This window comes from Pezoporus wallicus, unplaced genomic scaffold (assembly GCF_028554395.1).
Source record: "Pezoporus wallicus isolate ANWC-B61680 ecotype Strahan unplaced genomic scaffold, APGP_CSIRO_Pwel_v1 contig_13480, whole genome shotgun sequence".
Lineage (NCBI taxonomy): Eukaryota > Metazoa > Chordata > Aves > Psittaciformes > Psittacidae > Pezoporus > Pezoporus wallicus.
Window position 1 is genome coordinate 703,784 of NW_026641917.1, and position 17,426 is coordinate 721,209.

General features: G+C 45.7%; 1 protein-coding gene across 7 annotated transcripts in view; it reads left to right on the top strand.

Moving 5' to 3' along the window:
* The first annotated feature begins 535 nt into the window (after positions 1–535).
* Positions 536–17,426, top strand: part of ERI3 (ERI1 exoribonuclease family member 3) — a 131,222-nt gene continuing 114,331 nt past the window's right edge. For 6 of the 7 annotated variants that reach the window (XM_057425881.1, XM_057425884.1, XM_057425885.1 and 3 more), the window contains exons 1-2: positions 536–664; positions 10,236–10,510. In XM_057425881.1, coding sequence (XP_057281864.1) covers positions 10,259–10,510 — 252 coding nt within the window. In that variant the 5' untranslated portion in view covers positions 536–664; positions 10,236–10,258. The other variant, XM_057425882.1, reaches the window with a different exon arrangement.

A 17,426-nucleotide genomic window follows, 5' to 3' on the forward strand; every position in this document is an offset into this window, starting at 1 on the left:
GGGGAAGACATGACACAGCTTGGGGTGTCTCGTGGAAACTGGGCAAGTCTATACTCAGGTTTAGGATCACTTTAGGATCATGTTCTGCATGAACACAGAAGATCTGGAAGCCGGTGACTGATGTCCAAGTTAAGGGAAGGCAAGACAGCCCCAGGCTTGGTGAGGGACCTGACTTTGACTTAATCAAATGAAGCAAGGAAACACCGGCCGGCACCAGCTGTGATTACTGCCGCAGCCCTACCCGGGCACCACGCAGACCAGCAGAGTTCTCAGCACCGGCAGCACTGACTTCCCAGGTGAAGTAATGGCATGAGTGCTGATGAGACCCGCTCCCGGTGCCTGCGTCACTCAGCAAGGGGATGGTGGCTTTCTCCGCTGCAGCCAGTGTGAAAGGGGAGGCCGACGGGCTCCCACGGGGCCGGAGAAGCGCGACCCGGCGCGGCGCCGGCGTCGAGGCGCGGCCACGCGGGGAGGCAGGGCGAAGGGGCGGTGCGGCGGCGCCGAACTACAAACCCCAGTGTCCCCTGCGCGGCGGCGAGGGGTGTGCGCCTGCGCCGGGGGGCGCGGCGGAGAGGAAGCCCCGCCCCCGGCGGCGGCAGGCGGCGCTGCGGTTGGCCTGCGGCGCTGCCGCTCAGAACGGGGTCGGGGGTCAGAGTGCGCGGAGGTGAGTGGCGGTGTTGGGGACTCGTGGTGCGGAGTGTGTGCGGGGCGGGGGGGCAGCGCCGGCCCGGGGCGGCCCCCGCCGCGTGGGGGGGAACGGCCTCCACCGGGCAGGGGGCGGAGGCACGGCTGCGGCGGGGCCCGGCCGGCGCGGGGGCCCGGCAGGCCCGGTGGGCCTGGCCTGGAGGGGGGAGATGAGGGGGGCGCGGCCTGGCCTCTCCCCCGGGGTGGCGGGGCTTGCGCTGGGGCGGCGGCCCGGGCCCGGGAGCGTGGGGCTGGCAGCCGGGCTGCGGGCCGGGGCGGGGCGGTGCCGTGCCGTGCCGGGGGTGTGGGGAGGCCGGGGAGGGGGTGGCCCCGGCCCCAGAGGAGGGCACGGGGCGGTGGCGGGCAGGCGTGGTGGCACCTCGTCCGCTCGACGCCGAGACCCGGTTCCTCTGCGCCGGAGCGCAGGACTGCCGGGCCCTCCGTTCTCCAGGCTGTACTTCGGTGGAAGTGTGGAGAGCGGTGGTGGCAGCGGCCCCCCGAGCGCGAGCGGGATCCGTTGCTGTTGGGGCATGAGGAAGGGAGAATCGGCTCTGTACCCGGGGGGAGTAGGAGGCAGGAGCAATGGGGACTTTCATGTTGTTTGGGATGTGAAGGTTACTAGATGGCAGTGATGGGGGAATAAGAGATTTGGTTGGGGTTTCTTTCCTTTCTATTTTTTTACGCTGTGAGATTGAACTTGTCACTTGTCTTGGATCTTGAGACTGAAGTAAACTTGAGAAGGCTTAGAAGTGCAGGATCTATTTACTTGTTTTCTGACTGGCAGTAGGAATTTCTTTTCTTGCTACTGTACTGTTACAGGTGTTTCTTCTAAGCTGCTGTGCTGTTAACAGGTGTTCTTTCTAAACTCAGATGAATGAAAAGGTGTTGCCACTTACTCCTTACATTCTGTCTTTCACAAGTCCTGCGTCTGGTGGTTTTACATGGTCATTGCTGGCCTGCTTGCTAATAAGTCTGGTATTTGTTTCATTACTTCTTTACTTGTCTGCTTTCCTTATGGAGCCTTTGGTTTCAGAAATGGGTGGATTGACAGCTCCTGCTTAGTCTGAACTCTTTATATTCAGTTGCAATGCAAGGGACCAGCAAGTGTTCAAATAGGCTAATGCTTGCACTGTGCCTTGGGAAGGATGAGGTGCACAGGACACCGGGCAGATGTATCTCAATGACACATGTCCCATCAGGTGCTGTTAGTTGTTTTAGGATTATATATATTTCTCTTTTTTTAATGGTAACTGCAATTTATTTTATCCTTTAGTTGCTGCTTGCAACATTGTAGCATCTTGTATCACTTGATGTTGAAAGCTGGTGGTTGAACTTGTGTTTCCAAGAATGGATTACTCTGAAGTGATGTGTTAGAAGTCCAGGTACTCTTCAGCATCTACACTTGGAAAATTTGATTTCAGATGGTTTTGGTTCCTTTTTCAAGTACTGAATTCTGGCCTTTGTAACTGGCTTTTCATGTTAATTTATAGTGTGTTAATTTAATGCTTGTCTTGTTTCAAAGAGTGGCCCTTTCATGGTCCTTGTTCATCTCAAACTGGGGGTTTCCCTACACAAATGATGTGTTGGGGAATTTTGTGGGTGAGTTTGGTTTTTTTTTTTAAATTAGTGTGTGTAGGCAAACAGATTTGAGTGTTACCAAAATCCAAAAGGAGAAACCCATTAAAGCATTAAAAAGAAAATGCTTATGTGCTTGATGCTAAATAAAGAAGTCCTTGGATTCAGTATACGCTGATACGACCTGAAGTGTCTGCCCTGCAATTGAGAGATACCCGAAGTGAGTTTGATTCCTTTAGGACGCCCTATCACAGCTGTTTCAGTGCTTATCTTGTTTTGGTTTTGTTAACTTTGGTAGGCCGTGATTTTGTTTTCCTATTATTTTTTTTTCCCCATTTTGGAAGAGGCTTAAATGTGTGAGGCTTTTGCACTTGGCTGCCCAGTATCGATCCAGTAGCCACCTCCAGTGGAGGGCTGTGAGACTGTAGAGCACAGTGTGTTTATCACAAGTCTGTCCTTGGGTCTGAAGCATGTGTTTTTGCTGGAAATGGTCATCCTGAGTGTTTTCCTCCAGTCATGCTGAGCTAACATACCAGCATGGGACAATGGCACACAGGAGAGTGAGGGGAGAAGAGCACAAGCTGTGGCTCTCAAAGCGTAATCTAGAGCAGAGGCGCTGGCTGTTGCTGCTAGATACTATTTGACAACTTTTCTCTCCTCTAAGAGAAGTTACCTGTGCTGGGCAAATGCCAGCTGAGAAGCTGTATTCTCTCCAGGTACATTGTGCAGGTACTTTACTCTGACCCACTCCCTCCCTCCAAGAAAAGTTTGTTGTTGTTCTTTTTTAATTCAACTGCATATGTTGCAGTTGTTTGATTTTTGGGTTTTGTTTTGTTGGTTTTTTTTTTTTCTGTGGTTGAGTATTAGGCTCAACATCTTCCCTGGCTGGTTTTCCAGGCTCACTGAGACAGGGTTGTCTGGAAACCATGGGGCACCTTCTGGAAATGTTCCTCATTGTAGCTGCTACTCTGCTTGGAGCATTTGCTTGTCTACCAGGACAGAACTTTGGCAGAGTACAGCCTTTCTTTTAACACTTCCGGAATTCATTTGTGAAGATCAAAAGTGACCAGTGCATTGAGCAATGCAGGTGATGTCTCCCCAAATCCAGACTGAGATTCGTTTGACACTCTCAGGCGTTAACCTTCAAGTTCATTCTTCAGATAATGAAGGTGTGCGGTTGTAGAAGTAGTTGGAACAACTGTGGCATTCATGTGTATGAAGATCAAGTAATTATGCGTGCTAGATTCCATTAAACAAAGGGTAGCCTGCTATGTCTCCTTTCCACTAAATTAGGCCAATATGTAATAGTAGCTTTTACTGACTAGAAGCGAAGCAGCTACAGATCTCTTACTTCTGGCACTGGGAGCTCTGCTGTGGATCAAGAGCACTGAAATGCTGTGAATCTCTGAACTTCCTCCAAAGAGCAGAGCTGGGAAAGTTTGAATGAAAACTAAGATGTGTTATCTTTCGACAGCGAATGGACTGACCATTGGAACGAGCTGTGTGAAGGTAGCGGGGAGCCTCCATGCTTGCTGCTGCAATTCAAGGCCAGAAACTTTTTCTGAAAGATACTAAAGCCTTTGGGCTCAATTCAGGAATGATGAAGTGGAAACTTTATGGCCAGCATTACATGAGGTTCAGACAGGATGGTCCAGTGGGCTTCTTGAGTTTGAGTTTTATGTGTTTATGCTGCTAAAGCTGAGATACCTTCTCCATTTCCTGCAAAGTGCCATGCCATCCCACATGTCTGTCCTGTTCTGAGTATGTGGCTTGGTGAGTGGCTGAGCCAACCAACAGCTCCCAGTGGCTCATATTCCTTCCACTTCTGCCAGTGTGAGCCCATCCTCTCCTTTGAGCTTTGGCACTCACCCAGCCTGTCCCTGAGCTGATTCATTCCACTAAACCAGCAGGAAATTATCTTGTTTTAATTGTGTTTTATTCTGGCTCCATTAGTCCTTTTATAGGTTCCTGAACTTGAGTCGTCATAGAAAGGGGCCAGACAAGCTCAGGAACTGGTGTAAAGTAATTAGCGGGAGAGTAAAACAGAGAGGGAAGGACAGGCCTGCCTCCTTTTGGCCTCCCAGAACTGTTGGCTTGGTTAACCCCATTTTGTGTAGCTTCACCCTGGAGCATTTTCTTATGGCTCCCATGCAGAAGCAGGAGACTAGACTAAAGGATTCTTGGTCTGATCCTCTGCAAATGGTCTTTTCCTTAATAACAAATCTGCTCTTCCACTGCAGCTTTCCAGTCTTTTTCTGTATGCATCTGTGTTGTTGCTTCTTTGGTTTAATTTTTGTTTCTTTCCTTTACATTTCCTCTAAGTGACCAGTCCTTTACTTTGTGGAACTTCTTTAGACTCCAACTTACACCCAATTAGCTATACACAATTACTCTTGGAGAAGGTTTAAAAATACACAGCAAAGCCTGTCTTAGGAGACCAGTCACAAAAAAATGGATTGCTTAGCAGAGGTGGTCTAATAAAATCGGAGTGGAATTGTACTGTGCATCTTTGGGACAGCTTCTAGTTGGTCTGTTTGGGTGAGTTCACGTGTGGAAGTCTCGTGTTTCACTGTGTTGTCAAGTGAACTGAGATGTGTTTGTTTCCCAGCCTCATAGGGTGCCATAGCCCCAGGAAGTGCTTCCCTAACTAATCAGCGCCTTCTTCGCTCATTGTGATCTCACAAGCCATCGCGTCTGTGGTGTCACAATGGAAGAGATTCTGGTGCTGTGACATAGCTGACATATCTGGTGGTGCCTGTGACATATCAGCCAAGGAATGCAGCGGGAAGAATGAGCTCAAGAACGGGACAGACCTTCCTTAACCCAAGAGTGCCCTCCATCCTTTAGTCTACCCTTTCTGTGTTTGCTTATCTCCTCTATAATGGCCCATATAGAGGGAAGCCGATGCCTATATAGAGTGAATTGGGTTTTTTTAATTGAACTACCAAGATGCAGGTACCTCCTAGATGAGTGGTTGCCTGACTTTGTTCCTGTAACCCTCATCCTTCTTTGCTCTTACTCTCACTTGTTGTATTGCATCTAATTTTAGACTGTAAGTTCTTGAGAACAGGGACCTCTTCATCTGTAGTGGGAAGAGGCTGGGTATGATTGTGGAGTGCTGTAAAAACAAAATGATTGATGCCAAGTTGTATCTGAGCTGAGTAATAATGGGACAGCATATAGGCATCCTGTGGCAATGCTTGGGAAAATTCTGTTATGCATTTTCCAAAACACAGGCTTGGTTGTCTAGCAGGACCGGAGACAAACCCAGCCAAAAGTGAAGGGAGTGTAATCATAAAGTGTACTGGATTCATGTTCAGGGGTTGATACCATGAGGCTAATGAAGTAAAGAAGCAAATTTACCTGTCTAAAACTATGTGGCATTATTAAAATGGTTCTGAAAGCTTTGTGTTTTGTTGTTTGTTTTACTTTATGTATTTTTTCTGGTTTTGTTTTGTTGGGTTTTTTCCAAGTTTGGATCATAAGAGTGGAATAAGCTGCTTTTGGTCATAGGCTCTTGTTTCCTGCTTTGCAGGCTAGCCAGGTGCTGTCATTTTTGGACTGTTGTTCATATAATGAAATACTTGGGTTTGGCTTAAGATTGATTAAAAAAAAAGAACTATATGGAGTTATCTCTATTGTTCTTCAGTTAAATCTTCGCACAACTGAAATATGGGCTCACATTTGACCTCTGAGTATGCATTTGAACAGCTACCAAGAGGGAAGTTTGTTATACTCTGTTCCAGGTGTTCCTAAATGTATCCAGTTTTGTTCTACAAAAAGCATCTTTATTACCCTATCTTTTTACCTTTTATATTTATAATTTAATAAAACGAGACACTATAATTGAATAAAGTAAGAAAAACCTGACTTACATTTTGGATTGGTTTTGGCTGCTCTAGCCTAAAGGTTAGTTGTCTGTAAGGACCAGGAGTCACAGCTGCCCCTACCCAGGCTTTTCACAGGGATTAAAAGGAAGCATGAAACTCCCAAAGCGTGGTTGCTTTATTTTTTAATTTGTTTGTCTTGTCCTTTAGATCGGTATGGGGAATTTTTTGTTTTTTAATATCTTAAAGGGCCATATTGCTATAACAAAGTAATTCATGTGTAAATGGAGGTACCAACCTGAACTGAGGTGTTGGTCTTCTTGCCTCCACTCCACGTCAGCTTATCAAACCGGACAGTGGAGGGGAGTATTTTGGGGTTGAAGGCAAGCTGTTAAAGTCATGCCTTCTCTTACTGCTGGGTACTTTAATTAGATGTGGTTGTAGAAGGTAAATATGATGTTATATGCAAAAAGCCCATTAGCTCAAGTTCATAGGCTAATTCATCTCTCCATTGATGGATTTGAATCCTCTGCACGTCGTGCACATCTCTGTGGCTCTAGGGCTGCCCTGCAGGTAGGAGAGAGCACTTTCAGTGCCCTGCTGGCTTTTGTCACCAGCATTCTCCACGTGGCAGGAGTTCCTTGCCCCTTGTGGTCCCCCCTAAGCAGCTTCCCCAGTGGGAAGCCTGGAGCATGATGGCTGCCAGTGCAGATTTTCTGCTTCATACTTGGTGGGGTCCCTCGGGAGCTGGTGGCTGCAGCTGGCACTTGCCTTTCTCTTGGCTTTCCTCACTTGCTGGTGGTCAAACTGTCATGATTTGGTATCATGTTGTCGAACCACCAAACAAGCAAGAACTGTGGTCAGCCTGAGCTTGGCTTGTTCCCTGCAGGTAACTGATTGCCAGATCAGATGTTTTTTCTAATGACTTAAAGACAGTTGTTGATTAGATGATGTCACGTGTGGCACATGCTGCTATACAGCACATAACACAGACTTTATCTTCCAGCTGAAACCCACCACACATGGCTGTTTCCCATGTTATTGGGTGTTGCAAATATAAAGTGCTGTCACATTTTCCTCGGTCTGTGTGCAATCTGTCAAAATAATTCCTGAGGTCCAGCCTCAGTTCGTGGTCCCATTATGTTTCATATGTATCTGTGTAAGGAATCGGAGCTGTGTGATACGAAATATTAACCTAGTAGTTCTGAATGCCAGATGTGACAGCTTGCCCTGAGATTATAATCTGATCCTGTGTGTGTAAGAAATATATGTGGTGTTTTACATAGGCTTGGAAATGGAATCACTGAACATGTGGATTTATATGGGTAGAGCTGGGTTTCTAATTTTTGAAGCTGCATTGCTTGCATTGTTGTCTGTTGGAAAAAATACAGGATAATTATGAGTGCTTTGCATTGTCATAGCAGTTATAAATGCTTTACGTGACTTCTAATAAAGTCTGTTTGCTCACCAGCGATCTCATGCTCTGACCTTGCCAAAGAAGATGATGTGAGGTCTTCCCAGGGCACCTAGAACAGTGTCTGGGTAAACATGCAGTTCAAACTTCATTTGGCTGAAGGTGCAGAGTTTGGAGTGGGGTTGCCCTTATTTGTATGCCATCTGTGTAGGGGAATCAGCATGCAATACCCCACTCATGCACCTTTGGTTGGAGCATTGCTCCCTCTGCTACAGAGGAGAACAGGGAGGGAGCCTGATCCTGTCGTTGGACATGGACCACCTGCGGAAGCTGTTAATGTAAACAGGCACTAGATGTTGGCTGTTATTTCCCTGTGCTGATGTCCCATGGTACCTGTGGGACACAGGCCTGCTGGGATCTGGAGTGGTGCTGCCATGGCTGCATGGTGCCGTGCCTGAATCCTGCCCAGATGGCTGGTTTACCTTTGCTGTGTAGCTCAGTGGCTTGGGAACCGCTGCACTACTGTGCGTGGTGTGGCCAGCCCGAAGATTTGTGGGGTTCATGTCTGATGTCCTGGTCTTGCCGGTTGAGATAAATTAGAGAGGTACTGATCTTGCTGCACGTGGGTGGATTATATATGTTTTACTGCCTGTGTTTGATATAGGGGTTGGAGCCTGCCTCCCTCCCCCACTCCAACTGTGTGTTTTACTTTATGCAGTAGGCTAAAGACCAGGTTTTACTGCAACTAACTTACAAGCTGCTTTGTTCTGAGATGTTATGTTTGCTGTCATGTGCCTTCAGATTCATAGCCGGTAGTTTGAAGGTTTAAAGCATGTATATCTTAAATATTTCTTATCTGATAAAGTATGTATATTATCTGGGGCAGGTTAGAAGTGAATATAACTTCTATTTGGCTGTGATGCTTTATTAATGACAGTAAAAGCAGTAGGTGGAAAAGCAATAAGTAGAACTGAGCCCCTTTAAGATAAAGACAATGTTGGGCTCTTCGTTATGGTTTTGTAACTTGGGTTTTCAGTTTTCCAGGTTCCTGCTGCCTGACACACTGCTTTAAGAAAGCACGCACCCCCAGAATGTGAAAGCCACAAGGTGGGGATGTATTTATGCTATGGAATTGGCAGCGTGGGCATTGGCTCAGTCTTAAACGTCTCATCTCCTCTGATTTTTGCCTTTCACTCGAAACCTTGGAAAGGGAAGGTTACCAAATGCATGTTTACTCGAGGCACACAGCGTGCTCAGCCGCAATTATCTCCTAATCTGGTCCTTTCGAGTTTCTCTGGTCTCGCAGGTAAATACAGATTTAGCCGTTATTCAAGGCATATTATTTACCTCATTAAGTGTGTGTTTTGGCACGTGCATTATTTACCTGACGGACTAACGGATGGGAGAGAGCAAACGCAGTCTTTTGTGCAAACAGCCACTTTGTTCACAGGCAATGATGAGTCCTCTGTTTTGCCTTGCCCATTTCGGTTCCGTCTCTCATAGCAGGCACTTTCAGCCCTTCGCAGTGGTGCCAACAGCGAGTGCAGACACAGGGAGGACTCAGAAGCCAAGCGGGCAGGTGGCACATGGTGGGATGGAGGTCTTGCCCAGAGCCTTGGGCAATAGGACCAACCATGAGGGTGGAGGGATGGATTTAAATCTCTATATGGCAAGGTGTGCGTATATATATGTACATACACAGAGGGGTGCTTCTATCCTTGTTCAAGAAGATTGTGTTGTTGCAGGTTACCTGTTTTGCTGTCAGTCACTGTACCCAGCTATGTAACACCTCTGTGAGTTGGGCTTGAACTCTCATCAGATAAATCTGTTAACAGCCCTGAGGCTGACCTGCCTTGGGCAGTGACAGTCCTGTTGGGTTTTTCCTGGAATGTCTTAAAAGAAAAAGCATGGGGGAATCCAGGGAGTCTCACATGGATAATGTATTTTATTACATAGCGTTTGTTAAATAGAAGCATCAGAAGGTGATAGCCGGCTGAGCTATTTCTTTGGGAGGGAGCCTGTAACCTTATAGAGTCTTGCTTGTATTTAGAGTTCCTGAAGTCCTGAGCTACCTGAAGGAAGAAATTGAGTGTAGCACAAGAATCACATCTCTGAGAAACCTCATACCCAGAGCAAATGAGTATTTCCCCTGGGGAGGAGCCTTCCAGCCACCAGATTCATGGATTTGTAATGGAAATGGGAGGTTTTGGTGCAACTAAACAGGTGTTTCAAGGCCAAGCTGTCTGGATGGGTTGTAGTGCTGATATATGTATTGTTGTATTGAATTCCTACCATATATCAAAAGTATATGAAAAGACAAAAAACCTCCTTAGAATCATAGAATGGTTGGGGTTAGAAGAGACCTCTTGGAGATCATCTGTTTCAGTGAGGTTTAGAACAGATTTTCTATGTTTTGTGTGGTTTGTGTTGTGTTCTGCTATGATAAGGTTCAGCAAGGGGTTGCAGCCTGGTGCCTGGAGCCATGACTGTTGTGTGTCTCTTAGTTCTTAATTTAGAGCTGTTGCAGTGGTTAACTTCCAGTTGCCTGTATTCTGGACACCTTGAGCTCAGTCCAGATGTCATCTGTTGTGTTTAGAGCAGGGTACTGTTATTTCAGGTTTCCAATGCTGGAACCTCCACTGGGAAGCAAGAGGAAATCACTGTCAGAGGACAGTAGAGAGATGCTAACAGAGATGAGATGTACGTCTGCATTAGTAACGTGAGTCTCTCTTCAGTTTCAGATGCCTCTGGATGTTCAATGATAGCACTCCTCCATACTGGAGCAGCAAAGTTTCCCCAAAACTTACTTTCAAGGGCAAGACAAGCTGTGTACTCCCTCCTCCCAGCTGGTGTTCTCAAAGAGTACAGCTCCATCATAAGCAGGAAACTGGCGTCCCACGGCTTTGGAGCTTGCATGGCAGCAATGTCATCCTTCCCTCCACAGAGATATCACTACTTCCTAGTGCTGGATTTTGAGGCTACATGTGATAAACCACAGATTCATCCTCAGGTAAATAGTCAGTCCTGTTAATTACCCTCTTGCAGGTTGCTGCTGCTGTTCTGAGAGGTGGAAGGAAAACGCACAGTGCTGGCTCACTCATTTTCTCTGGTTTGTCTCACCTTTCTGTTGCTGGTCCTCCAGAGCTCTTGCCAGTTACTTGCTCTCTCAGGAGCAATGCCAAGACTGTTTAGTGGGAATGAAATGAAGGAGCCGGTTTTCCATTGAGGAAGTAACAACTCACATGTAACTGAAACCATCGCTTAAGTCATCTTATGAGATTCTTGTCATCTGCCTGAACGAGGGGGAGAGTAAGAATTTTTTGGCTGGGAACCTGCATTAGTAGTGTACTCATGGCAACCTTGTTTGATTCTGCAAGGAAAAAGGCTGTTGGTAGCCAAAAGCTTTAGGACAAGAATAGTCTGAATGATATATGTGCAACATAATGGTGTTTCTGAGTAGAGAAGAACAATATTTTGGAGCTGTCTGATTTTGCTGCAGTTATCTTGCGTGCATGTTAACTCTGGATTGTAATGAGACAAGAGTTCAGCTTCAGAGAGATTTTGCAGTGACTTACCACTTGAGACGTATAGAGATCCAGATGAAGTACAGTACAGTGTATTAGTAAATATATTTTCAGTTGTCAGCCGGATGGGCCTAGGTTTTCCATTTAAATTAGAAAACTGCTAAAAAGGGGTAAAAAAAACCTAAATCCCAAACAACTAACATTGGGTTAGTAACAAATAAACAGGATTTCTGAGTCTCTAAAATGAACTTGGATTTCTCGTCCTCATCTGCCAAGCAATTGGCCTTGTATATACTGAATTCTGAGTGGTTTTTGTGTGTTCATATCTCTGGTTTCCCTTGCACTTGTTGAAGGGATGCTGTAAGTCAGGGTCAAATTTGATTCTTCTAATCCCCAGTATTGCCCTGGTGAGTGCCACCTGCCTCTTGTGTTTCTTGGAAAATGAACATTCAAATTCCCTGCTCTTTTGCTAGGTCTTTGTGAGAGGCTGTTGTGGTTGTGCATCCAGTTCTGCTAGCAAGGTCTTAACTGCTCTCCAAGTGAGATGTCAGGCTATTTCCTGCACGCTCTGCCTCGGGTGCACGGACCTGTCAAAGCTGTAAATTGGATCTACCTTGTCCCTTTGGATATGGGCTTGGTCTGTGCACATTTTGATGCAAAACCATGATGCATGTGGAGGTAGTTTACAGCTGGCAGTAAAAAGGAGCATGAGTGGAATATGATTGCTACTGTTTTAAGGAGCTTTGTCCCCAAGTCCTTGCCAGGGAAAGTAACGGTCTGGGCCAATGCAGATACGCTATATATTTTGTTGGTGAGATAGCACCTTTAACGTGGAGATGTTCTTCAGCATTGTTTTTCTAGTCTGCTGTGTTTATTGCCTGTCTGTATCACATCATGTGTGGAAAGGGTCGTCCGTTCTTCACATCCTCACCAGCAAATTAGACAAATAAAGAAATGGCTCTTGCTACATGGGAATCAGTGTAGCTGCAAAGGCAGAAGACAGCTGCCAGAATTGGGCAACTTCATAAAATAAGACTTTAGTTGATGCCCCTACCTACATCTTACTTACCTTTTTGCTGACCAGCATGTTCTCTTCACTGCTGGGCTGTATGTTATAGTGGGCAAACTGCCATGTATTTCAGTGATATTTTGTGCAGGGTTTTAGTGGCAGGTTTTTTCACTGAAGCAGTGGCAGACAGGTTTTGGAGGTTTGGTCTGAGGACACACCTGGGACCTAGGAATGGTCAGGTTCTGATCTTCACCATGATCCTGATCCTTTTTCTGCTTTTAATACCTGAAAATAGAAGTCTAGATCAATGAAATTCAAATGCATTGGAATTTGACAAGGAGGCTGCATATACAGAGCTAAGCTGTGATCCAGGTTACATTAGTGGGGTAGGCATATCTAAACTTAGCCAGCTCAGCCTAAAAGTCTTACAGAGTGCACTTGTCACCGTGCAGCACATTTCACATTTCTCGCTAACTGCTCTTCAAACTATTCTGGCTTCTTACCAGAAACAACTGGGAAGAGCTGTCCTTTTGTCTACACCAAGGTGTGCAACTGCCACGTCTGCTTCCCCTCACGCTCTTCTGCTCGCTAGCATTATCCCTGGGGAAATTCTTCATGCTCATTCGGGAGCCCGGATGACTCCTTTATTTCATTCCTTTTCATGCTGCCCAATCCCTATTGAAGGTCTGGTGGTATGGCCCCCATAATGGGGATCAAGGAGGGTCAAGGGCAGTGGTGTTCCCCTGGGAAGCAATGATCACTGCCTCTCGCTGCCCATACTGCTTTACCCATGGTCTCGTTCCCAAGGCAGGGACAACTGAATGATGTGTCTCTGTTCCTGAGATGCAGTGATTTATAGACTCACCTTGTAATGGGAGTGGATGTTGATTTCCACCAAATATAGGCTGTAGCAACAGATGTGCAGTCCCTGCTGAACTCCCTGCTCAGAGTGAGTAGATGTGTGATAGGCAAGCTGCCTTGGGAGCCATAGCCTAGGCTCAGAACATCCCAGGAGGGAATGTTGTCCCTGAAATCACTAACCTGCTCCAGGAGGAGTCTGGGAAGCAGACTGTGAGGTATCTTCTGTGTGTTTCACAAGCAGTGCTCTGTGGAGCCTGTATCACAGCAATCCTATGCCAGGATGGGAATGCAGAAGGTGGCTCACACAAGTGACGGAGAATGTCAAAATCTTACCCAGAGGCGGATAATGGAGATGTGCCTGCCTCTTCTATCTAGACATCCCCCTGTAGCAGCTTTCTTCTTGTGTGGTTTTTGTGTGGCTGTTAAGCTCAGTACATTAGAAATCACCTGCCAAAACCTTTATTAAGGATGATCATGAATTGCTGAAAAGTAGAAGAAATTCAGGCTTGTTTCCCATGGCAACTTTAACTCTGCACTCTTGTGCATAAGTATTACAGTGGAATATTAATCTGCAATTACCTGTCTTCATGCAGCTTAGGCTTGGGTGTAGTTTTAAATACCCAGTTCTCAATTCAGCTTCTTACAATGTTGTTTCAAGAGAAATGCCATTAAAACTGCACGTAACAGTGACTTAAAGTCTGTCTTTTTACTAAAAATAAGTAAAGTAATATATATATTTATCATCTTCTTGCCAATTATGGCTGTTGATATGCCATTCTTATGTCAGAATGCTTTAAGTTCTAGAGTGACAGGAAACAGTTCATGTAAAAGCTGCTTCAGATGGGTTTTTCTGTTTGTGTTAATTTTTTGAACAATCTTTTGAAAAAACTTTTTGAGGCTTGTAGCTAATTCCTCTCAACAGTAAAAATCTTGCTAAAAGAACATGAATATCCATAGCTCAGCGTCCTACAAGATGCATCTGAAATTAAAGAGATGCTGTTCTTTTTTAATCATGTTTTCCATGTGTCACATGCTTTACTGCAGTTCTCTTGGGCTGTTGTGAAATCTTATTTTGACCAATATGGAGAATAATGTCTTTATTTTAAAAGATGTGGAGAGAAGACCAGTGTTTAAGAGAGGCTTCTGCAGGGTTTGGGGCACCAGGTGCAGTGTAACCCTCAAAAGCTGCATTCTCTGTGGCAGTCATTTTGCCTTGGATACGTCCCTTATTCTTCTAGTAAGTGGGGACAACCTAGCTGTGACCCATATGAATCTGACAGGGCAGTTTATGGCTTCAGGCAACAGAATTAGCTGTATTTATTTAAAGTCCGATGAGCTAGAGAACACGAACAGTTACTGAACCCAGATCTCCTGGAGAGTGCAACCAGGAGACCACCAGGAAAGACGTCTGATGTATGAAAAAAAGTATTCAAAGCCATTTCTTATTTAGAGATACAAACCCAGCATTATTATAGCAACAAGCCTAAAATACCAAAACACTCAGGTGGCCAATTGCTGCAGTCCTAACCTGACCCAACCTGCTTAGCTTTTGGCTGGTTATTGACAGGCCAGTGAGGTGACTACTTTAAAGCCATCAGTCATGTTGCCCTTTTCCTTGCAGCATGCAGAGACCCGACATCAGTTATGCATCCCGGCGTGCAATTCCCCACCTGTGCTGTTTGAGCACTGTATCCTTAGCTGTGCAAACATTACACATCGTTTAGGTGACAAGTTGCAAAGTTAAGTAGACTTGTTGTTACAGCAGAAAGTAGTTGAGTGGCAGTCACCCTGAAAAGAAAAGATCCAGGCTAGCTCAAGAATGTGCAAGCCTGCTGCATTGTGTTTAAATGTTTGTTCACCTCTCTGTAAAGCTGCTGCTGAAGGTAATGTGTGCTGCTGGAAATGTTCACAACACGTGCATTTCTGAAGGGAAGGGAATGGGTGCCACAGGTTTGTATGTTTGCTGTGCTTGTCCTGCCCTGTGTGGTCGCTGACGATCTGTGTGAGCCTGCAGCTCTTTCACAGCCTCTGTGGCAGGAGGGGTATTTTGCATCACCCCCAGCATGATGCTTTAAAAGCAGGCAGTATTATCCCATGATGTGGTATGTATCTGGTGCTGTACAGGGACACTGCTTTTCAGGCTGCTGTGATTGCTGGGGAGTGGTCTTTGCTGTATTAAGGTGGCCTTTACTTAGTTTTGAACAAAACCACCTTGATAAACTGCAGCTCAGCTCTTTTGGTGAGAAAGACACAGGACATGCCAAAGTCTTGTGGTTTTCTTCCTCTTTGTGCCAGGCTGGCTGTGCAACCATCCCTGTGTTGTCTTTGTTGGTCTGTGTACTTGTTAGCTGGCAAAATAGCTCTTGGTTATGTTATTTAGCTCCTCTCTGCCAGGCAGAAATGCGCTGTCACCAGCAGCTGTTTGTGATGTCTGTAAAACCCTGGGTGTTCATTTACATGCAGTAGCATGCCCTTTCTACCCATCCCAGATGTTATAGTGTTGCTGGCAACATTGATCATTTGTTCTGCTCAATATCAGGTGAAGAGGTTGGGTCTTGAAATGATTTGATAATTGTGCATAGGCTGGTTGCCTGCGATAAAAAGGAGCAGACGTGAAAAAGGATAAAGTGTAGTTGTCATCTTGCAATGGAAAGGTAACATTTGGAAATGTGTGTGTGCTGTTTTTAACCTGATTTGAGTACTTAACTTCCCCCAAACTGTCAAGCTTAAATTGTTGTTGGCTGTGTCGTTGGAGATTTTCTGGGTGGTTAAGTATATGTCAGTAGTGCTTGAAGAAACAAGTTGAAGTGTTGATGGTTTTGGTCTATATTTCTCATCCCAGGTGTCGAAAGAGGAGGGAGGTTGTGCCTTATTCTTGATGTCTGGGTGCTGTTGGAAAGATCCAAATAGCTTTGTGAGTTTTGGCAAGGTGAGATGATGCTGATGGTGAGAGGCAGGAACCAGCCTGGGAGCATATGACTACCAAAGGTTTTATTCAGGATGGCAGGACAAGGGTTGTGAGCCAGCTGTCAAGATTTCAGATGCAATGGCAGGTATAAAAGGAGTTCCAAAGACCACAATGGTAAGTTTAAGGGTGAAATGTCATTTCTGAGACATGGATCCTCCTTTTCTTGGCTCTGTAAGAGGGGACCTCGGCTGCAGAAGTGCTGCACTTTGGATTTCGTACTTAACCCTTGAGACTATTTTAAAAGGATGCAAAAGAGAGACAGTGAGTGTGATCAGGGGTCTGCAAAGTACAACTGCGAGTGCAGGCTGGATAGCTTTGGGGTTGTGTTCAGCGCAGTGATGAGAGTGGTCTGTATTTTCTTGGGGTAATGATTGGACTTGATGGTCTTAAAGGTCTTTTCCAACCTAGCTGATTCTATGATTTTATGACGAGGTCTTGCATTGCAAAGATGTGAAAGGCAATGTTCTGGTCTGTATCTGCTGTGGGTAGAAGAGCAGTCTTGAATTTAAACAGCAGCAAGGGAAATTGTGATTAGACATTAGGACAAACTTTCCAGTGATAAGACTAATGAAACAGGAGGATAGAGTGCCTGAGGAGTGTGTGAGTCTCTCTTATTGGAGTCGGTAAAAACAGCCTAGACAAAGTCAGAAATTATTTAGGGGGAGGTGATGCTGCCCTCAGGCAGGTGCATGGACTCTCTTTTAAAGCTCAAGCTCCTGGAGGCATGTGATTAGATGTGAATTTCAGCTTCTATTAAAGAAAGAGAAATGGTCGGTCCATCACCCTTGCAGTTGTAAGGAAGCACCTGGAAATAAAAGCCAGGTTTGATGCCAGCGCAGAAACAAAAATGCAGCTCCAAATTTATCCTTGAGAAAATCCATCCTTTGACATTGGGGTCCAGTGCGAGTGCTTGGGGGTAGGCACTGAGGTTCACCTAAGAGTTAGGGGAGGAAGAGACATTGGATAGTCAATGACTGGGCAACAGAATTTGTCTTCATATCATCTTATGCCAGTGTTTCGTGATCTTCCCATATTCCTGCTTGTTCTCGTGTGTGTTGATTTTGATTTGTGTTTCCCTTCATGCTTTCCTGGGATTAAACAGTTAAATTTAAATGTGTTAAATTGTTGGTTGCATGTGTGCTTTAAGCTAGGTATTGATGCAAAATGAAATTTGGGCATCAGCTGCTTCCCTAGAGATGTTTTGACAAGGTTAGTCAGTACACAGAGTAACTTAACTCGGGACAGGAGCACTGAGAGCCTTCACTCTGTTTGTGTAGATGGACATCCTTTGGAAAGTCAGGATAGCCCTGATTCAGCAGAAGTCCTGCTGTTCCCCACTGCAGAGGTGTTGCCTTGATGGTACTTGGTTTGGTTAGTTTAATACGAATTTAGAGGTGGGGAAAAGACCTATGAGGTCATCTCGGTTGCTACCCTTGTGGGCCAGTGCAAGGCTGCTCGCTTGGAAACAGCTTTAGTTAAAATAATAATTAAGCAGAGGATGGGAACTGGGGAGGCAGATCTGTTAGGCCGGTGCTGTCCTTACTATGTCCCTTTTCGATTTTAA